Genomic DNA, 18,562 nt, shown 5'->3' on the forward strand with positions numbered 1-18,562 from the left:
GTACTTTCCTAAGTACAGCATGACAGTGTAAAAAGCATGAGCCTGGGACCCAGAGGACCTGGGTTCTAACTCCAACTCCCCCACTTTTCTGCTGTGTGACCTTACAAAAGTCACTTAACTTCTGCGGCATACATTGGCCTTCATGGTGATCCTGCCCTACTTTGGTCTCAACAAGGTGGATACTGTTTGGGGTTTTTTGGTTGTTTTTTAATGGTATTTGTAAAGCACATACTATATGCCAAGCACTGTACTAGGCACTGGATAATTAATAATTATGGTCCTTATTAAGTGCTTACTGTGTGCCAATCATCTTGCTCACCTCCTACACTGTCAACCTGCTCACCTTCCAGTGCTGATCAGGAACCAAGTCGGGCAAGGCACCATCCAACAGCTCGGCCCACCTTAGGGTGGTCACTCTCTTTTCCATGCTGTGTGTTTTTGTCTGTGTGTGGTCATTCAGCTGCTTTTCCACAGACAAAGTCTTCTCGGTATTTTACACTATCTAACCCTTCCCGAACCCCTTCATCTATAAGTTGAGGAACCAGGAGGTACAGGGGCTATATGGAGGCTGAGAAAAGAATGTGAAAGCTTCTAATGAACATGGTCCCACAGGCAGGGTTCCATGGGACTCAGACAAATGCTTCTCAGCCCCATAATGCTCCAGGGAGACGATCACCACATCTGACACATGCCACTCGGCCTTGTTCCTTCTCCTCAAACCTGGAAGGGGCTGTCACTGTCACGGTAAAGGGTGAGGGGGTGGAGACCCTGCAAGAGAAAAGATGTGAGAAAGAAAACACAGAACAGTTTAAAAATGGTGGAGTAAACCTCCAGCAGTGGGAGATGGGCCCTTTTCTTGGAAACTGTTGGAGTCATGGTGGAGCATCGACTAATCTGTGAGTATAGGTGGGAGAAGAGTGGGCAAGGAAGGGAGGAATCACTTCCTGATGATGCAAACACTGGTCCCAGAATTGCTAGTGTCATCTCTTTTCCTTGCTGTAACGACTGCCTCTTTTCTAGGATGGAATGCTGGTCTGAGCCCTGTAAACTGCAGACCCAAGATGGCTCAAATTTTGGGGCCCAGCCCAGTCCAACACGGCCCTCTCTATGCCAGCCCAGTCCAGCCCAACCCGGCCCAAACCACCCTAGCCCATCCCAGTCCTGCCCACCCCCAACTAAAGCCCCAAGCAGACCAACCCCCAGGTGTTGCCGTGGTGACATACAGTTGCCATGCTTTCCTGGGCCCTTGGTTTAACTCAAGCTGGATCTCCTGCTGCTTTGTGATTAAGGCTCAGGGAAACAAGTATCCAATTCAGCAATGGGTTTGGGGAGATGGATAGTCTGATTCAAAGGGCTCTTTTTTACAAGGGTCATTTTATGTGAATAATGGGACAGTGTGGATGATGGTGAGAACCAGCATGGCCTAGAGGAAACAGCATGGGCCTGGAAGTTTGAGGAGCTGGGTCCTAATCCCAATTCTGCCACTTTGTGACTTTAGGCAAGTTATTTTTACTTCTTGGTGTCTCAGTTTCCTCATCTGCAAAATGGGGATTTGATATACTCTCTCTCCATACACTGTGAGCCCAATGGGGGACAGAGTTTGTGCCTAATCTGATTTATCTTGTATGTACCCCAGTGCTAGGTACGTAATAAGCATAATAACAAGTGCCACTATTATTATTATTATTTATTATGGCATGTGCTGAAACCCACTAGCACAGCTACAGAGAAAAAGAGTTCCAAGAATAAAATTGGTCATTTTCTGGGCACCTGTGGCAAAATATTGAGTCTCACCTATCTTGTCAGCTGCTCCTGCTAATGAATTGAGAGGAAAATCAAATTGGAATCAAAGTCAGGAACCATGTTCCCAGGCTCCAAGAACTCAAAATGCAGCCAGATTGGCGCAGAGGGCAGTGACAAGTTCAGAGTGACCAGTTATCTTCATCTTAATAATAATGGCATTTGTTAAGTGTTTACTATGTGTTAAGCACTGTAGTAAATACAGGGACTGTACCGACCTGTTTACCTTGTTCAACTAAGGGGTTACACTCTGATAAGAAGGAGAATAGGTTTTGAATCTCCATTGTACAGATGAAGAAACTGAGGCACAGTGAAGTTAATTATGTGACTTGCCTAAGATTGTGAAGCAGATAAGTATCATAGCAAGATTAGAACCCAAGTCCTCAGACTCCCCAGACTGTGCTCTTTCCACTAGGCCATGCTGCTTCTATCCCAAGTGTCCTTGCTTCAAAGAGAAGCCATCCAGGACAAGGTGGTTTGTTAGGTCAGTTACAAGCAATGTAAGCTAACTGAATGGGAGACAGACTTGTGTCCAGCACTGAGTGTGGGAAGAATCCATCACTCTCATTCCCCTGGGGGAAAATAGCTTTATTTACTGCTTCTTTCAAGGTTAGGGGGACTGAAGCCATCTGGCCTGAACAGTCTAGTTCCTGGGGGTTTAGCTTAAATACCTAAGGACTGTGAACAAGAGGGAGAGCTGGAGAAGGGATGGACTGGGGAAGAGGGGTGGGGGGGTGGACTGGCCCCCAGGATGCAGAGAGGTATGGTCCACGGGAGATCGTGGTGCACCCAGGTCCTAACAGGTCTTCTCCCATCTATCCAACCCACCTGAAGAGAATGAGGGGAGAAACGGAGGCAAAAACCAAATTTTTAGCAATCACTCAAGACAGCTAGGGGCAGGTTTAGTCAGTGTCTTGGAGAAGTGGAGTGGAGAGGGAAGGTTGATGACCTTGTCCTCACCATGGTTCTTTATTCCTTCAGGCTGATTAAGAGGTTCAGCAACTGGACTCCCATGAGCCTGCAAGCAAACCAGTCCAGTGCCATTCAGGAGTCCCAACAGGCTGTCTGGTGAGAAGGAGCCCCCATGGGGTGTGGAGCCAGGAAAGTGGGGAGTTGTGTCTCCCAGTCTGGGGACCAGGGCAGATTTTATGACCAGACCCTGGGTCCCCTTTCTTTTTCTCTCCAGAAGAATATAGGACATTCAGGAGAGCAGAGCGTTTTATTTCATCCCAGAACTGCTACAGTAGCCAACTCCACACCATCAATGTCAAATAAAGGGACTATTTCCCCTCATGTTCTTCTAAAACCACCATCACTCAGCACTTCCTGAAACCACTGTGAGCAAGATTTCGGGGCCTGTGGTTAGGCCAGAAATCTGGTCGCAGACACTATTAGAAAGTCAATTAGCTGTGTCAGGGAAGGAAAGGAAGGAAGGACAGAAAGAAGAAACAGAGAGAGGATGCAAGAATCCTTGCAAATATGAGCTCATCTTCCCTCCCAAATCCTCTCCTCCATTTAACTTTCTCAAAGTTATCATCGCCACCATTTCTGAAGCCTTGGCATGAACCTCAACTCCTCCTTCTCTTTCAATCGCTCTATTGGTTCTGTTGCTAAATCCTGTCTGCTTTTCCTCCACAGCTCTTTCAGAATCCACTCCTTCCTCTCCATCCTAACAGCCACCACCCTGGTCCAGAAGCTTATCACATCCCATCTTGATGACTGCATCAGCCTCTTCATTCATCTCCCTGCCTCCAGTCTCTTCCCTTTCCAGTCAGTCCACATTTAATTCCGCTATCCCAAATAATTCCATAAAATATTGTTCAGTACACATTTTCCCATGTCTTAGAAACCTCCGATGGTTGCCCATTCCTCTCCACATCAAGCAGAAACTTCTGAGCATTGACTTTAAAGCACTCAATTGATTTTAAAGCTCTCTCTTCTCCCACTTCACCCCAGCTTGCACACTTCATTCTCCTTAGGTTAACCTATTCATTGTACCTTGCTCATATCTCTCTTACCATTGACCCTTTGCTCTTGACCTTCTCAGTGCCTGGAATTCCCTCTCCCTTCAAACCTTCCAGTTCATAGCTCTCCTCATCTTTAAAGCCCTTTTAAAATGATATCTTCTTTAGAAGGTCTTCCCCAGTTAATTGCTAGTCACCCTAGGTAACCCTTCAGCACCACCTATCCTACCCCTAACAATTGTGAACATACCTTAATGAACTACTAAGTAGCCCCTTTGTCTTCTTCATTTTGTATTTTTAGTGTCTGTCTTCCTCCACTAGATTGTAACCTTCTTGAAGACAGGGATTGTGCCCATTTCTATTGTACACTCTTGAGAGCATATAACGGTGAGTCCCATGTGGGACAGGAACTGTATCCAACCTGATTAATGTGTTTCTACCCCAGTACTTAGAACAATGCTTGACACATAATAAGAGCTTAATATGATAACAAAAATAATAACATAACTAGTGTACTCTCCTGATAGCATACTAAAATGCAGTAAGTGCTCAATAAATACTAGCAATTTATTGATGAATACTCTGAGTTTTAACCATCAACACCCATACTGTTCACTGCCTAAGGAATTTTTTCATTCTTCCTAACAAAAATACAGACGTTTCTCTGGGAAGAGTCAGGTTGGTAGAAGTCACAGAAACCTACTCTGATCTCTCACTGTAATACACGCAGAGGCAGGGCTCAGAAATCTCTCTCTCAGCTTGGTCAAGGCCACCTTCAACTCCCCATTCCAAGGTGTAGGTAATAGGCCTTGGGAATACAGTGGGTGAAGACAGTGTACAGCATGTCCAGAGCCTTGTCTATGTGTGGCTACTGAATGGCCTCAGGTAGACGGCCCCACACAGATGACCATGACTAGGCGATGTGGGCAGATAAAGTGAACCACACCTTTGTCATGCTACCTGGAGAGCCATTCTGCAAGATGATCAAGGTGACTGCATATGACAGACCAAGAGAAGAACGGAACTCAGGGAGAGATACCTGCTGTCTGTGACCATAGACAAATTGACCATTGAGATGTCCTCACAGGCCAGCTTAGTCAACATATAGTCACAGAAAGAATGGCCCACCTTACTGAGGTTCCAGAAGGGCTGGTTGGTGGTGAAGGTCCTGCTGGCTGGCAATGTGGATAAGCCCCAAGCTCTAGGAGATGATCTCCAGCAGGAACCAGGCCCAGTGGCTCATTAAACCCCACTGGCTGTACTGAGCCCAGGGTCCAGCCAAAATGGGCAGCCAATGGCCTAGTGGCATAATGATATGGTCTTGTCCTCATGTCTGGGTAGTCAGAAACACAGCAGGCACTATGGAGGTAGCTTTGGGAGACACATAGCTGCATCAAAATCCACAGGGAATGCTGGAGTTTTCCACTCTGGACAGCTGCAGAGCAGGCAAGAGGCCAAGGGGTGGGACTAGATGTTTCTCTTAGCTGGAAAGGCCATGAAGTCTCCAAAAATGGGCACAAGCAGCAGGTGAGTGAAAAGGAATTTTAACCAGGAAACTCAAAAGGTGGGCGAAGGGCAAAGACAAAGGAAAAAACAAGCTCTTGTGGGCAGTTATCCTCCTCCAGACTGCCCCACACCACATCCCACACCACACTCCTGTCTGTCTCCTCCTCATCCCCATTTCAGTCCTGCCCCTGTGGAAGGGGAGGCAGCAGTTTGGGCAGCCAATGGTGTCTGAAAGGCCCAATTCAGGAGCCCATGTTAATAATAATAATAATAATAATGTTGGTATTTGTTAACTGCTTACTATGTGCCCAGCACTGTTCTAAGCACTGGGGTAGGTAGAAGGTAATCAGGCTGTCCCACGTAGGGCTCACAGTCTTCATTCCCAATTTACAGATGAGGTAACTGAGGCACAGAGAAGTGAAGTGACTTGCCCAACTTCACACAGCTGACTAGCTGCGGAGTCAGGATAAGAACCCATGACCTCTGACTTCGAAGCCCAGGCTCTTTCCACTGAGCCATGCTGCTTGGCAGCCAAGGTATGGGGCTGGGTTGGGAGCTCCAGCCTGGGTGTATGCACACTGAAAAGTGCACAAGAAATTCTCTGAAAAACACACTCATGAATACGCTTTTGCTTTTGACTGCCTCATCTTGGAATCGCAGAACATTCTTCAACACTGCCACCCCCGACAAGGCAGAAGCAACACCAGCAAGAGGTCTCTCTCTCCCCTAAGGCAGGGCCCCTCCCCACTAGACCCAAACTGTCCTTCCGGTGGCTCCCCAAGTGACCCGTTTATCGTTGTACTATACTCTCTCAAGTGATTAGTACAGTGCTCTGCACGGAGTTAGCGCTCCATAAATACGATTGAGTGAATGAATGAATAAATAGAGTCTTGGCCGAGGAAGCCCCTTTGGCATAAGAGGGTCAGCAGACTGGGAATTGGCAGCCATTGCTGATGGGTCAGAGAGAGTGCGGGCTACTTCACTTCCTTCCTCAGAGTCATGAAACGCTTTGCAGTCACAGCCTGAAAACCCTCCCCTCCCAACACTCTGAGTGGGTGGGCAGTGAGCCTAAACCCTACAAAGGAAAGGTCTTCCTCCCCAGAGACCCCTGGGAACCCTTTGAGCTGAGATGGTGAGAACTCAGCTTCTTCAGAGCCGCCTTCATGTCCTTGTTCCTTAGCGTGTAGATGATGGGATTCAGGATGGGGGTGGCCACGGTGTAGAACACGGCCAGCACCTTGTCCACAGGGTAGGTGGTGAAGGGCCATAGGTAGATGAAGACACACGGGCCGAAGAACAGGATCACCACGGTGATGTGAGCAGAGAGGGTAGCACGGGCCTTGGCCATGCTGGTGGAAGACTGCCGCCGCCAGACGGTGGCCAGGATGACCGTATAGGAGGCCAGCAGGAGGACAAAGCAACTGGTGGAAATTAGGCCGGCGTCAGCAATGATGAAGAGCCCCAGCACATAGGTGTCCACGCAGGCCAGCTGGGTCACCCGGGGGAGATCGCAGAAGAAGCTGTCCACCACGTTGGGTCCGCAGAAAGGCAAGTTGACGGTGAAGGCCAGCTGGCTGGAGGAATGTATGAAGCCGATGACCCACGAGGTCACCGACAGCCCGACGCACTTCCGCCAACTCATGATGGCCATGTAGTGGAGGGGCTGACAGATGGCCACATAGCGGTCATAAGCCATGGCCACGAGGAAGACCTGCTCGCTGCCAGTGAAGAGGTGGACGAAGAAGATCTGGGTGATGCACCCATTGTACGAGATGGTCTTGGGCTCTGAGAGGAAGTCGACGATCATCTTGGGGGTGGCGAAGGAGGCTTGGCACACGTCGATGAAGGAGAGGTTGGCCAGCAGGAAGTACATGGGCGAGTGCAGGTGTGGGTCGGAGGCCACGGCAAGGATGACAAGGAGGTTGCCCAGCACGATGGCCAAGTAGAACGCAGAGAAGATCACAAAGAAGGTCAGCTGCAGCTCATGGGAACTGGTGAGTCCCAGCAGCACAAACTCGGTCACCAAAGATGTGTTCGTTCCGTCCATCACTGGCGTTGCCATTTGTCCTGAGATTGCCCCAAAGAGAAGAGAGGGTCAGACAGGGGCCCTGGGGGTAGTTTCCCGGTGAACTCACAATGGCAAGTGAGTTCAAAGCCTTATATTGAAGGCACGTCTCCTCCAAGAGGCCTTCCCTGACTAAGCCCTCCTTTCCTCTTCTCCCACTCCCTTCTGTGCTGCCCTTGCACTGGGATTTGTTCCCTCTATTCATCCTTTCCTCAGCTCCACAACATTTATTTATTCATTCATTCACTCGTATTTACTGAGCGCATACTGTGTGCAAAGCACTGTACTAAGAGCCTGGAAGAGAACAATACAACAACAGGCAGAGATATTTCCGGCCCAAAATGAGCTCAAGTACATATCCGTAATTTATTTTTTTATACCAATGTCTTTCTTCCCCTCTAGACTGTACACTCCTTGCAGGCAGGGAACGTCTCTACCAACTCTGTTATATTGTACTCTCCCAAGTGCTTAGTACAATAATCTGCACAGAGTAAGACCTCAATAAATATGATCGATTGATTGATGAGTCTTCCTGTCCACAGATTCGAATTTCCTGAGCTCAGTCACCAGCCCCCGCCCTTTTTTCTCCTCCTAACTCTCCAAGAAGTGCCATCTACCCACCTATCCCTACTTAACTCCTGCCTCTCTTACCTCTGCCATCTCCCTGGGGGTCAGCCCAAGAAATGACCCTCTTCCCTAATACCCCAGAGCAACTTAACCAGGACCTCCTGATTACCCTCCCCTTCCCCTTGAAACCTCCTGGACCATGAGACCAGAACCAGGCCAATCTACGGCTACCTTGATCTGATCTGGAGAGAGCCAATGACTTGCGTGTACCGCCCGGTGAACTGATGTAATCTCTGCCATCCTGGCTGGCTTCTCCATAGCCCTCCCCTCCTCCAGTGCCCTCTCCTCACCCAAAGCCTCAGCTATGGGGAAATTAATGTTCTTTCCCAAATCCTAGGAAAGCACCTGCTGGGGCCAACAGTTTGCCATTCTATCCTGATACACGGTTATAATCAGTCCTTGATTTGACCTTTTTTAACCAGTCGAATTCCTGTTACTCCTTGCTACAGCCGCCTTCTTCTTCTTATTTCTTCAATTTGTATCTCATTTCTGCCTGTGACCCTACTCTGTTTACAATCCCTCCCACCTACCCCACCCGCCCTGCTGCCCCTCCTTCTCGGCCACGGTTGTCCTCTTTACCTCGGTCTCCCCGCCGCCCCGTACCCAGCCCTGACCAGACCCTGGCGCACGGCATAAGAGCCGCTCCTACGGTTTCCCTGTCCATTCCGACGCTGCTGCCCTTAGCCCCAGAACTTGCTCCCGGCCCGCCGGAACTCGGACAGTGGGCAGGTAAGAAAAGGGCAGCAGGGGAAACCCTGCTTCAAGAGTCTTTCCCTCCCCCGCTGTTTCTTAGACCCGCCGTGTCCGGACCCGGGGTCTGACCCAGGAGATGTCGCCGGAATGTTACCCCACCAACCCCCCGCATTCATTCATTCCTTCATTCAATCGTATTTATTGAGCGTTTACTGTGTTCAGAGCATTGTACTAAGCGCTTGGAAAGCACAATACAGCAATAAAGAGACAATGCCTGCCCATAACGGGTTTACAGTCTGGGGGGGGGGACCCCAAATCAGTTTCAGCGCCGCGCGCGCATACACACACACACACACACACACACAATCTTTAGTGACCCAAAAAGCGCTTTCTCCTCCCGGACAATGGAGATACTCTTCCATGCTGGACAGACCAGGTCTGCCCTCTCGCTAAACAGCACCCGGAACGGGGCGGAAGAGGTTACCCTTCGGATGGCCTGAGTTCCCCCCATCTCCAACAGGGCCTGAAGCCAGAGTCACTGTATCCGCCTCCCTCCTTCCCCAGCCTTCCAGCCCCTTTCCTCCCTCCCGTAGTGCTAACCAGCCCCCTCTCCCATCTCCTGCCCCATCCCGGGCGCCTTCCAGCCCTGCGGTGCTAGCCCCCCACCGCCTTCCCGCTCCCAGTGAGACCCTGAGCTCCAGGCATCGCGGACGGGCAAAGACCGTCCGCTGAAACAGGCAATTAATTACTGTCCAGGCCTGTGGCCGGAGTCCCTGCAGTCCGGCCCCGCCCTCGGTCCGTGCTCGGTCCGATCTCCCACCCTAATTCCTCCAGGAGCTGAAGCCGGCTGAGCGCTGGGGAGACGAGCTGGCAGTAACCCCGCTGTGGCCACTAGAAACAACACGGAGCCGGTGAGCCACCTGGATTTTTCGTCTACACCATCTTTTCCAAGATGTGTTTTCTGGACAGAAGCTGTTGGGTGGTGATCAGAAAAAATAAGACCGAGAGGAACGACAAAACGTTTTGCTAGACTTCAATAATAAAATTCAATAATTGCCTCTTCAAAATTGTTTGGTTTATTAGACCAGAAAGGGCCAGTTCATGGGTGACTGCCAGCCCCTACCTCCGGACGCACTCGCACCTGTAGTTTGGCAGTCAGGGCTGTCCTCTTCCAGGGTCGAAGCCACACACATTCACCCTCAAGTACACGTATCTTTTTCATCTGAAAAATCCATGTCTTCCTTATCCCTCCTCTGTTGGTTTTTCTCTGATTTCAGGTCTCTGAATAATCTTCTTCCTCCAGAACTTCCCCCCTACGCTCAGCCATCGGCCACTGGCTCCATCCTCCTCCTTCCTGGGCACCAACACTAATAGCTGCTGTTAAAAATTAGAATAGTGTTCGTGCCCACATTTTCACGAGTTAATTGATAAAACTCTGCCCCTCCATGAGCTCTGCCCACTCTTGTCTCTCGGCTGGTGCCTCTCTTCCCCCACCTTTCCCAGGGCTTACTACAACTTCTCTGTACTCGGACTCTCGTGCCCCCCAAAATTCGCCTTTTGGAGTCCCCAGCTCCGCTGGTTTCTTGCCTTCTCCTTCACTCTCTAGGTCTCCGTCCCCACCCCTCCTTTACCGGATCCCCTTTCTCCCCCACCTACTTCCGAAGCCCAATGAGGAGGGAGGAGTCGTCAGGCTCGTCCGGCCAAGTCAGGACCCCCGGGACTCCCCATCAGCTTCAGGGCAGGACGGGCCTTAGACGAGTTATATCAACTTCTTCCCACAGCCCCTGATTCCACTGGGCCTTAGTGAGCGAGCCACATCCTGGATCCCACAGGGGTCGACCTGGAGTCTCCGTGCCAGAGGAGTAATTACAGGAGTTCTGTTTCTCTGCCACCGGGGAGAGAGTTCACGTCTCCTGGGTGACTCGGGGAACGGTGAGAAGGCCCAAGGCCACGATCCCTTGCTGATGGCAATGACCCACCTTCTTGGCTCTGAGCCAAGCCTCTGCCGCGAGAGGCCAGAAGATGGCACGTCTGTAGAATCTTCATCTGAGACACCTTTGCTCTTGGGGACCACTGGGCCAGGAACCCAAACCCTACCAGGACTGGGGCTCACTGGAAGAGCTAATTGGCTCTGGGTGGACCTGTGGTCCTACTCATCTGAAGCGGGCAGGGCCATTCCCAAAGGGAATGGCAAGCAGCTCCGTATCCACATGTGCCAGCTCACAGATGCACAGTCGGGTGGAACCTCTTTAGTCTGTGCCAGGGATATCAAGCAGCAGGAACCTGTTCTCATTACCTGTCCCGTGGAAGTGTGGGTGTAAGGGGTGGGGGGACAAGAATAGTCTACAAAGTCAGACAGGGAGGGAGAAGAGGGGGACGGAGAATAGTGGAAACAGCAACAATCTTTCAGATGAGGAGGATGACGACAACAGTGTTGACCACAATCTTCGCATTCGTCACTTAGCACGGCACTCGACCTTCTGCTTTTGTCTTCTTTCCCTTCTTTCAGGCTGGCCCCTTGTCCATGGAGTGATTGAAGCACGAATTTCTTAGCCTCTGTCTTTCCTCAGCACCTCCCACTCGACCCAGCCAAGGGTAGGGTTGTATATGCACTGTGAGCATGTCACACCTCTCAGACACCCGCAACACCCCTTTATGCAACATCACACCGTCAGTCCTGTCACTTTTGAAGACGAAGCGTTGATTCTCTATATTGAAGAACCCAAGACCACCATCACCATTGTACTCAGTCAGATCTCTAGTCCTCCCAGCTCAGGGTTCTGGGTACTGATGGCTCTGGGCCCGGGAAGGTGAGGGTCTCCGTGCTGATGGGGCCATACATTTTGACGTTCCATCAATAACTCCAATTCATAACATAACAAATTAACATAACTTGTTCCCATTGTCTTGAACCCAGAGAGTGAGCACAAACTCCAGGTCCAACAAACAGTTGGATTTGGGGTGGGCAGGCTTCCAGGGGTCCTAATTGATCTGCAGCCTCTTGCCCACATCGCAGTCTGCCCTGCATTTGACCAGACATGTGTTTTTCTTTGGGCTACATTTCAACCAGTTATCATGGTCAGGAGGGGTCAAACTCAATGAAATCACTGAAGGCCTTCCCTGAGATTCATCTCCCCACTTTAGTACTCCAACTGCCACTTCAGCACTTCCTTGTCACCTGACACTTTAGTATTCATCCTCATCCCACTACCCCAAATCACTTCTGTGCAAATCTTTACACTCTTATTACTTCTTAGCTGCAGTTTATTTCTGCACTTATCTCTTGCTCTAGACAGTAAGCCCCTTAAAGGCAGGGTTTGCGTCTACAATCGTGATCTCCCGAGTGTATAAAACAATGCTCTGCACATAGAAGGCTTTCAGGAAATATTATTAATCGACTGATCCCTCAGCATTGACAGATTTTGGAGAATTAGATTAGGGCCACACTACTGAACACAATCATTTCCATCCAGTACACTTTGGGCAAAATTATCCAGATACTTCAAGTGCACCCTGGCTTTCATCTGGAAGCATGTGGCTTATGGAGAACCAAGTCTGCTGGGGCTGACAGGCCCAGGAAATGGGCAAGCCCAGAAAGCTGACTGTGTCTGACCTGATGATCCTGTGCCTAACCAGGCTCTTAGTAAAGTGCTTGACACAAAATAAGTGCTTAACAAACATCACCATTATTATTATTATACCAGATCCAGCCTACGTTACTGGCAGCTTCCCCCTGTCTCCTGCTCCTGAACCATATGGCAACAGCAAATAGAAATGTTTCCAGCCGAAGACGTTGCAAGGTTCTTGGCGGGAGGTGGTGATAGGGGAGGAGGGGGAAATTTGACCCTCATTAAGAGACGCTCCTCATGACCTGTGAGGTCTCAGCTACTATCCTACTCCATTGGCATCGGGTCCTCAGGTGTCTCAGAGCTGCCTTCATGTCCTTGTTCCTTAGCGTGTAGATGATGGGATTCAGGATGGGGTTGGCCACAGTGTAGAACACAGCCAGCACCTTGTCCACAGGGTAGGTAGTGAAGGGCCACATGTAGATGAAGACACATGGCCCGAAGAACAGGATCACCACAGTGATGTGGGCGGTCAGAGTCGAGAGGGCCTTGGCCATTGCAGCCGACGACTTGAGCCAGAGAGTGGACAGGATGACCGCATATGAGGTGAGCAAGAAGAGGAAGCTGGTCAGAGAGAGAAGCCCGCTATTGGCCATGATCAAGAGTTCCGTGACATAGGTATCCACTCAGGCCAACTGGGTCACCCGAGGGAGGTCACAGAAAAAGCTGTCCACCACATTGGGGCCACAGAAGGGCAGATGGACGGTGAAGGACAATTGGCTCAGGGTGTGCACGAAACCAGCCGCCCAAGAAGTCAGCACCAGGATGGTGCAGAATCGTCGGCTCATGATGGTCACATAGCGCAGGGGCCGGCAGATGGCCACGTAGCGGTCATAGGCCATGGCCACCAGCAGCACCATCTCCCCACCAGTGAAAAGGTGGATGAAGAAGATCTGAGTGATGCACCCATTATATGAGATGGTCTTGTGCTCCGAGAGGAAGTCGGCGATCATCTTGGGAGTGGCGAAGGAGGCCTGGCACAGGTCGAAGACCGAGAGATTGGCAAGCAGAAAGTACATAGGTGAATGCAGGCGGAGGTCGGTGGTCACGGCCAGGATGACAAGGAGGTTGCCCAGCACGATGGCCACATAGAGCGTGAAGAAGACCATGAAGAAGCCCAGCTGCAGTTCATGGGAGTCGGCAAGTCCCAGCAGGACGAACTCGGACACAGCGGAACGGTTGTCCCCCACCATTGGCTTAGTCTTCAGCCTCCTCGGACCTGCCCTGAAAGGGTGACAAAGCAGAAGGAATGGGGAATCGGCCGTTAAGAAGGGAGCAGTGTCGGAGAACCTGACTCCAATAATACAGGCTGATTAGCCCACAGTGAGTCAGTCAATTAGTCAGGAAAACCCAAGGCTTTTAGCCCTCCTTTGAAGGGGGGCCAGAAACTTAATCATCTTGAACTGCTTGCTCCTAGTGCCCAAATGTGCTGGGCCCCTCCTACAATACCTCACCCTGCCCCCAGATGTGAGCAGCCCATTACCCAGAGTCAGGGTCTTAAATCCCTACATGGTGGGGGGGAAAAAACAATTCCTGGGACCCAGTGGGAGTGAAGAAACACCCTCCCTGCTCCCAATCTAAGCAGGTCTCTTTATAGCAATCCCAGTCAAGAGGCGGATTGGCAACGTGGAAAGCACTGACTCCATCAAAACTTCTAGGCCAATTGGGCCCAGGTTACTGATTTTTTAAATAGGATTTATTATACACTTACTATATGCCAGGCACTGCCCTGGGGTAGATGCAAGCTAATCAGGTTGGACACAAACCATGCCCCACTTGGAGCTCCCAGTCTTAATCCCCACTTTACAGATGAGATAACTGAGGCACAAAGAAGTAAGTGACTTACCCAAAGTCACACAGCAGACAAATGGAGGAGCCAAGATTAGAACCCAGGTGCTTCTGACTCCCAGGCTCACACTCCATCCAATAGACCACGCTGTTTCTCAGTGTGGATTGACTTTCACCCAATCCCACAATAAACCAGGTTGCTAAAACCCTTTCAAGTTTGGCTGAAAATGAATCCTGATGCAAGGCAGAAAGCCGTCTCCCGGAATTCCAAGCAGCTGGGGGCAAAATGCATTCTCTCCTTCTCGAACGTGATGAAACAGCCTGTAAGCACACAAATTCCAAAGGTCCTGATTAATTTCCCAGCACTCTGAGTCAGATCATCTCTTCAGCCAACTCCAGCACTTATGAACTTATTTATATCCCCCTCAGTGCTCATGTATGTATACACATGCACTCTATTATAGTTACTTTGACCACACTGGTGGTAAATATGCTTATGTTTGTCTCTCCTGTTAGAGTGTAAATTCCTTGTGGGGAGGGAATGTGTCATTTTGGTATTCTGTAGGGGGCTTCACAAAAAGCGCTCAAAAATACCATTGATTGATTGTTCATTCCTAAGTATCTAAGGACCTAATCACATCAAGGGGATGCTCAATAAATGCTGTTGTTTCTACTACTGCCCAAGGCAAGCACAGATCAATACTAAAATTTCACCGTTAACCAGAGAAGACCCCAAGGGCAAGAAGACTTTGCAAACTGAAGAGACTAAATCAGCTGGATGACTCAGGAGTACTTACTGAGTATCAAACACTGTGCTAGGCACTTGGGAGAGTATAACAGCCATCTCTAAACCTCACATTTACTTTTACCCTCCTAAGCACTAGTGTATCTATGTGTAATCAATTACATAACCAATATTTGTGGTTATTCTATTAGAAAATACTTATGTCTGTCTCAACTTGCATTTCTGCTATATTTTCCCAAAGTTGAGTGCAGTGAATTGCACCCAGCACGTTCTCAATAAATGTCATTTACTTCTAATACTCCAGCAGAAGCAAGAACACAGTTCCCTTCCAAAGACTCCCGGGAGTGCTACCCTTTTCCTTTCTCTCACCATGACTCAAAGCCCCACCTCAGAGAAGGTGTTGGTCAGTGGTCTGTTGTCTATTGGTCTAGGAAGGAGTTCTGACCGGTCACACACACATCACCTACTCCCACTTTTGTGGCCAATGGATGGCCTGATGTCTTTAATAACGACAATAGTAATTTGGTGCTTACTATGAGCCAAAACATGATGCCAAAAGCTGGGGTTGATACATGACAATCAGACTGGACGTATCCCCTGCCCCATTCGGGGCTCATAGCTCAAGGGGTAGGAAGAATGGATATACCATTTTTGCAGATGAGAAGATGGAGGTCCAGAGACATTGACTTGCCCGAGGTTACCCACTCTTCTCAATTTACAGCCCCTCTCTTGGGGTGCTCATCCACCCCCACGGCTCATAGTTTCTAATCTCTATGCAGTTGATTCCCAAGTCCCAGCCAGGGGAACTAACTGGGAAAACTTGGGCGCAGTCTGGAACTGGGAGTCAAGAGACCTGGAAGTCAGGTTTTAGTCTCCGTTCTGCCACTTGCCTATTGTGTGACCTCGGACAAGTCACGTCTCTGTGCCTCAGTTTTCTTGTCCACAAATGGGGATAAAATACCTGCCCTTCTTCTCTCTAAGACAGTGAACCCAATAGGGGGCAAGGAATGTGAACAATCTGATTATAACTCCCCCAACGTTTTTAGCACAGGGCAAGTGTTTAATAATATCACCATCATCAAAACAGAGGATGAGACTGTTCTCGAACCACCCGCCGGAGGATCAGTTCAGCCCAGCCCAAACCCGGCCTTTTTTCAATTATCCCGAGTGGAAGGAAGCATATCGACCGGTGCTGCCAGGCAAGGAGGGAGGGATGGATGGTCAGACAGACCGGGCACTCACCCCTACTCCCACCCCCGCCCCGAGGACCGAGAGGAGAAGGGAGGAAGAAATGTTGGAGCTGATGGATCCAGACCCTGTCAAGGGGCTTGAAGCAGCCGCGAACCCCTCGGAGGAGCCAAGTCCTCTTGACAGTTTCTCCTGACAGTTTCCTCCCTGGGTGGGTGCGGCTGGGAGGGAGGGACTCCTAGTCCCCCGACCCCCGAGGCCGGGCAGCCCAGGCGGCAGGCGGGGAGGAAGATACAGTCGAGGATGAGGAGCAGGGGGACAGGGAAGGCAGGGAAGGGTGGGCAGCTGGGAAACCCAACCTGGACGGCGGTGTGTCCTGGAGAAGATCTGGCCCATCGCCTCCGTCTCTGCCTCAGGTCGTCAGAACTGGCGGCTCAGATGTGCGGGACCGAAGCACCGGCGCGCTGCTGGCAGCTCGGGCTTTTTCCTACCTTGTCAGGGGAGTGTGAGGCCTCCAGAGGGAGGTTCAGCCCGCCCCGCCCCGCGGGTCAGGAGGGTCCCTCTTGGACACCCCCACCCCCCACCCCGGGCTTGGCCCTCCCTGCCAACGAACCTCAGTTTGGGCCTAGCAGCGTATGGGCGGCCGTGGCCCAAGCCTGCTGGCCGCCGGCATTAAGACTGGGAGAAGGGGAGCTAGAAGAAGTTCTCCCTTCAGGGGTTACCTGGAAAGCAGCCCCCAGACTCATTCCAGAGCCCCTAGAACAAGCTTTGTGCCAGGCACTGTACTAAATGCTCAGGCACTATACTAAGAGCTGGGGTGGACTCAAGCAAATCGAGTTAGTTACAGTCTCTGCCACCTGGGGCTCACAGTCTTAATCCCCATTTTACTAATGAGGTAACTGATCTGATGGCTGAAAAGGGGTCAGCATTACCACCAGCACCCTGGAACTCTCCTTTCAGGAGTTATTTACCACAGCAAACTGGACGTGCAATGGCCACTGTGCCGGGGGAGACGGCGGGGGTGGAAGGAGGAGGAGGTAAAGGAGGAGGAGGACAGACTTCTGGCGCCTGGTGGTTGGGAATGGTGAGACCCCACCTGGGGCGAGGAGGTTGTAGTGGCCTGTAGAAGCAGGTGGAGGGCACGGACTGGGGCCGGGAGTGAAGGGAACTGGCTTCTCTTCCGGCTCCTGCACCGACTGATTGATCGTTTTGGGGAGGGGAGAGGAGGGAGGGTAAACTGTCGACAGAGCTGACGGGCTCCAGGCTTACCGAAGGCGACACCGTTAGCTCCAGATCCGTGCGGTTTCACCGCTGGTTCAGATCCCGAGATGCTCATAGCCCCTGGGGCCTCTTCCCTTTTTTCTGACTTTCCCTTCCCGTCTCATGTCTCGCCGCTTCTCCTTTCCTTTCCCATCGGGTGTCCTTCCTGGACTTCCCTTCTGAACTCCCTGACTCAGTCTGGCCCACACACGAGCTCATAGACACTCACAGGCTCGGCCACACTTGTGGCCTCTCCCAAACACACAACCCCCGGACCTGCCCATGCTCAACCCACCCTCTGGCTCTGCTCCACTGACTATGCTGGATCAGGTCTTCCCCCACCCCTGGGCCATTTCCGGAACCTAAGCGAGGTGCAGGAAACAGTTTGGTGGCACAGATGCAGGCCAGGATTATTAATCAATCACTGGAATTTATTGAGTACTTACTGTGGGCAATGCATTGTACTAAACGCTTGGGAGAATCAGCTTTGAAACTGTCCGTTTTTTTTTTTTTCCCAAGGCCTTCTGGCAACAGTGGACCAGGACTGGGGGTTAGAAGACCTGGTTCTAATCCTACCTTTGCCAATTTCCTGATGTGTGAGATGAAGCTAGTCACTGAATTTATCTGTGCTTCAGCTTCCTCATTTATAAAACGGGGTTTTGATGCCTGTTCTCCCTTCTACTTAGATTGTGAGCCCCCAGTGGGACAGGGGACTGTGTCCAGCTTAATTTGTACCTACTCCAGCGCTTAGACCAGTGCTTGACAAGCATCTAAACACTTGATAAATACAATAATCATGGTAATAATAGCCTCACAATAATAATAATTGTGGTATTTATTAAGTGCTTACTATGTGCCAGGCACTGTTCAAAGCGCTGGAGAAAATACAAGGTAATCAGGTTGCCCCATGTGGGGCTCAGTCTTAATCCCCATTTTACAGATGAGGTAACTGAGGCACAGATAAGTAAGTGGCTTGCCCAAGGTCACACAGCAGACAGGTGGAGGAGCTGGGATTAGAACGCTCGTCCTCTGACTCCCAAACCTGTGACCACCATCTTCTCCCTACTTAACAAGTTAGGAAATAGAGGCCCAGAGAGACTAAGTGATTTGCCTGAGGTCACAGAGCAGGCCAGGGGCACAGTTGGATCTCAAACCTCAAGGCTCGATCAGATATGGAGCATCTTCCCTGTCAGATTTCTGCGCCACAGTGGCCCAGGGTGGAAGAGACCCACTTTTGTGTCCCAGGAAGTCCCATCACTTCCTGGAATCTTGGTCCTTTGATCCACGAGAAGCGCTTTCT

The 18,562-nt window shown here is 50.6% G+C and overlaps 2 protein-coding genes across 2 annotated transcripts; both read right to left on the reverse strand.

Annotated features, from left to right (window-relative positions):
* Nucleotides 1-6,345: 6,345 nt before the first annotated feature.
* On the reverse strand, nucleotides 6,346-7,317 carry LOC100092194 (olfactory receptor 4K15-like). The gene has a single exon (XM_003429134.1). The coding sequence runs from the start codon at nucleotides 7,315-7,317 to the stop codon at nucleotides 6,346-6,348; it is 972 nt and encodes a 323-aa protein (XP_003429182.1).
* A 5,037-nt stretch (nucleotides 7,318-12,354) lies between these two features.
* LOC100092202 (olfactory receptor 4K5-like) lies at nucleotides 12,355-13,474 on the reverse strand. The gene is given in 1 exon segment (XM_007658515.2): nucleotides 12,355-13,474. A coding segment is annotated over 1 exon segment (969 nt). The 3' UTR covers nucleotides 12,355-12,505.
* Between the last annotated feature and the right edge of the window lie 5,088 nt (nucleotides 13,475-18,562).

The sequence above is a fragment of the Ornithorhynchus anatinus genome, chromosome 13 (genome assembly GCF_004115215.2).
Source record: "Ornithorhynchus anatinus isolate Pmale09 chromosome 13, mOrnAna1.pri.v4, whole genome shotgun sequence".
In the NCBI taxonomy this organism is placed as follows: domain Eukaryota; kingdom Metazoa; phylum Chordata; class Mammalia; order Monotremata; family Ornithorhynchidae; genus Ornithorhynchus; species Ornithorhynchus anatinus.